The sequence below is a fragment of the Austrofundulus limnaeus genome, unplaced genomic scaffold (assembly GCF_001266775.1).
Source record: "Austrofundulus limnaeus strain Quisiro unplaced genomic scaffold, Austrofundulus_limnaeus-1.0 Scaffold106, whole genome shotgun sequence".
Taxonomy (NCBI): domain Eukaryota; kingdom Metazoa; phylum Chordata; class Actinopteri; order Cyprinodontiformes; family Rivulidae; genus Austrofundulus; species Austrofundulus limnaeus.
Genome location: NW_013952508.1, coordinates 1077494 through 1081206, shown reverse-complemented (window position 1 = coordinate 1081206; position 3713 = coordinate 1077494). Strand labels below are relative to the sequence as shown.

The following is a 3713-nucleotide window of genomic DNA, read 5'->3' as shown; positions in this document are numbered from 1 at the left end:
CTGAACATCCATGAATCAAAACGAGTCAACAACTCAAAAAAACAGGTATATTTTTATTTTTTTTTTTAAAAAGGGCAAATTCCAGTTTGCTTACACGGAGGAGTGATAATCAAAAGACGAAGAAAGAAGCTGCTTCTTCTTTTGTAGTTTTGTAGTTTTCCAGCTGCTAGAAATGAAAGCGATGCTAACTGTGGGAAGTGTGAGTTTATTTGTGACTGAACAGTGGTGTGATACAGCATGTGGGGTGGGGGTGGGGGGTGTCATAGAGTACAAAAATCCCTTTTTAATCATTTTTTTAATCATATTTCTGAATTCCATAAATAAACTTGACAAAATATTTTGGGCCATTTGTCCCATTTGTTTCAGTCCACATTAGTGATTTCTTCTCCTGGTGTTGATAAAGTGGCGTCTTTGTTCAGCTGACCGACAATAAATGCTCTGTTACAACAATGACCCAGAAAGAACAGTGACTAACAACAAAAGTCAACTAAAATCTGTTCTAACAGCTTTCAGCTTGTGATTGTTCAGCCAGTTACGACTTAAACGAGTCACCTCTGCTCACGGTTTATGAGGAAAAACCAAACAAAACCTGGAGCTCAGATGTAAAACAACACGACCCCGTTTGTAAAATGTTCTAAAAGCTATGAGAAAAAAACATAATCTGCCACTACAGCATGTGTTTTTAAAAAGTAGCTCTTTCGTTCCTCAGTTTTAAATAAAAAATAGACGACTAGAGTGGGCTGTTTTTTCCTGAACACGTCTACAGGTCATTTTCTCACCAACAAATAAGGACATTTTCAAAATAATAATAACAAAAAAATATTCAAAATCTAACAAACCAGATTTCTTTCTATCTCGTTTTTTTTTTCTTTTCTTTTTTTAAATGGAGGTGCTGGCAGAGCGTTGCTTGAGAGAAACACAAGTATAGTTGGCACCCAAGAGGTGAAGAGCTGAATTATGGCACAGAGGCTCAGGTCAGGGGGGTGCGAGGACCTTTCTTATTTACAAAATAGATGTTTGGCAAATTCTGATTTCATCGTCGATGCCTCGGAGTCGTGTTGGTACCTGTAACGACTCGGGACCACCAACCGAGAGTTCACAGCTTATAAAAGAAGAAAGAAAGAAAAGAAAAATAAACCCCACTTCTGATTTGTTTCAGGCCTCAAAGGAATCTGCTGTCAGCTTCGCCCGCTGATCCACACCAAGTCTCTTCATGCAAACTGATGAAACGACGGAGCAACGCTGCCCTGCTGCGCAGTCTTTCCTCAGAGCTCCCTTTGAAAGTTCCCAAAAAATAATTTCCATCCTTATTGTTTCTTTAACAAGTTATCACAGATTTGTCCTCGTTTAACTCATCGCAGAACGCGTCCTGTTGCAGGTTTTAGTCAGAGATCGAAAGGTCACTTCCTGGTTGAAGAGTTATTTGATTGGACATGCTGAGGACTGGACAGGTCAGTACAGTGTGTGGCCTCTGGAGAAAACAAACAAACAAACAAACAAACAAAAAAAGGCGAGGAGTTCTTTTGATGACCAGAATTGCCATAAATATCCTTTTAAAGATTGATAGTTTTTTTTAAAAAGGCGAGTCCGTGTAATCCAGCTGAGAGAAAAGCTGCTGCTTTCAGTCTCAGAGGCAGCAGTCTTGGCCTTGAGAGCTCCCCTCTTCTCCTGAAAGACAATCAGAAAACAGAAAATCCTAAATAAGTCTGTGCAGCTCCAGGTTTCACCATCAGGGGGCAGCATCGTGCCTTCGCACTTTCACACGAGCTCGTTCCACAGCTGGAGGTGAAGTGACAGATGAATATATGGAGCCAATAAAGGACAGAAAGAGAAGTTTACAGGGAAACAATGAGACGAGGGAAGAGGCTGACGATGAAAAGAGCTCAGCGGCAGAGACACAAACGTCAGAATGTGACGACGGCTGATTAATAACAGAGGGAAATAAAAGACGACGATGATGATGAAACACTCACCGTCTCCCTGTCTGCCTGCCTCTAGCTGTCTTCCTGTGGACAGGTCGGATCCACGGGCTCTGCAGCGTCACTTGGCGCTGGAGAAATCGTCCTTGAATCATCACAAACCTGAATTAAAACAAAACAACATAAATTTTAGATTTGTAAAATAAACCTCATATTCAGCATCCTGCTAAATATTTAAGGAAAAAGAACAGAAATCACCATGAAATATGATGATCACCAGCTGCTAAAAGGCAACGGGTTGATGAGAATGTGTTTGTAAGCAAAATATTTCATGAACCACTGGATTGTTTAGTGTACCTCTACAACTACTACTTGTTGTCAACACAATTCAAGATGGCTGCTAAATCTGACTTACAGTAACACAAAAATGACTAGAATTTTATCAGCTTTACCATATTTTATGCTAAAGTTTTGCTGTGGTAGCAGACAGTGATCCCAAACAAACACTCTGAGTATCAATACACTGAAATATTGTGATAATTCGTATCCTGATACTGTATCGATTATTTTTTTTATCAAGCCTTGAAATGAAAACTTTCACACCAGGAGTTCATTTCTATGTTTTATTTTAGGCTCTGACAGGTAGTTAGCAGCACAATGTTATCTTAAACTTTAGCTTGAGTGTAGTTGTTGTAAATGAGAAGCTTTTGGGGAAAATTGTCAACATATCTCCTCACTTACACAATATATCAAGATATATGACTCCATGTCGTGATATGGATCATATCACCAAATTCTTGCCAATACAGCTCTACTATATATTGATTAAAACCTCTGCAATAGCTACTGGAGATTTGTAAAAGCACCACACATTCTGTAGTCTTTTCTTAGGTGAATAATGATATCTTTAACTGTGTGATTCTTTTTGTGATTACGTTGATGATTTTTTTGTACGGACTGGTCTGAGTGGCAGTCAAAGATGGTTACACAGAGCAGGAGGTACATATAAGATAAATGCCTGAATACACCTACAACACTTAATCGAAGCGCTGTTTTAACACTAGAGGAGGAAATTTTGAATGAGGACCTGATTTCAGCGCATTCGAATGATGCAATGACAATAGGCGGAGTCAGGTCCTGAAGAAGGTTATGAAATTATCACAGTTTCCTGGATGCTTCTGCTGAATGCACGGAGAGAGCATCAAATCCTGTGATTCAATCCCAGCATTGCTGTGGTTGTATGAATTCTTTTCACATTCAAACATTCAAGTATTGGTGTATTTTATATCTGGTTGCGAACACACAATGATGGTAAACGAGCACATCTAAAACTTTCAGGAAGTTATCATTCGATGTCTTTCTACAAATGGTGTTTTGGTCTGTGTCTGTGTTAATGTTTTATTTTGGTTCTATTCTGGTTTTCTGTCTTGTTCTTCTCTGTTTACTTCCTCCTGCCTGTCTTTGCTCCAGGGGCGGAGCCAGACATTTTCCTCAGGGGTGGCCAGGAAAATTACATAATTTTTTACTTGAAAGTTTCTGCAGATCTTTGTGTTTTTGTCATTTCTTTATGTACTTACAGGCAGTGAGTACCTTATAAACATGGGTGTCAGAAGAACCATTTTAAAATTGGGGGGACACACTGTTGGATGGGTCTGGGGGTCCTCCCCCTGAACATTTTGGACGAAATACAGCGGGTAAAATAAGTATTGAACACGTCAACATTTTTCTCAGTAAATATATTACTAGAGGTGCTAATGACATGAAATTTTCACCAGATGTCGGTAACAACCCAAG

General features: G+C 39.3%; 1 protein-coding gene across 1 annotated transcript in view; it reads right to left on the bottom strand.

Moving 5' to 3' along the window:
• Positions 1-33: 33 nt before the first annotated feature.
• Positions 34-3713, bottom strand: part of LOC106521301 (disabled homolog 1) — a gene marked incomplete at its 5' end in the record, with an annotated part of 22954 nt that continues 19274 nt past the window's right edge. Inside the window, 2 exon segments of the mRNA XM_014013819.1 lie at positions 34-1668; positions 1974-2081. Coding sequence (XP_013869273.1) covers positions 1995-2081 — 87 coding nt within the window.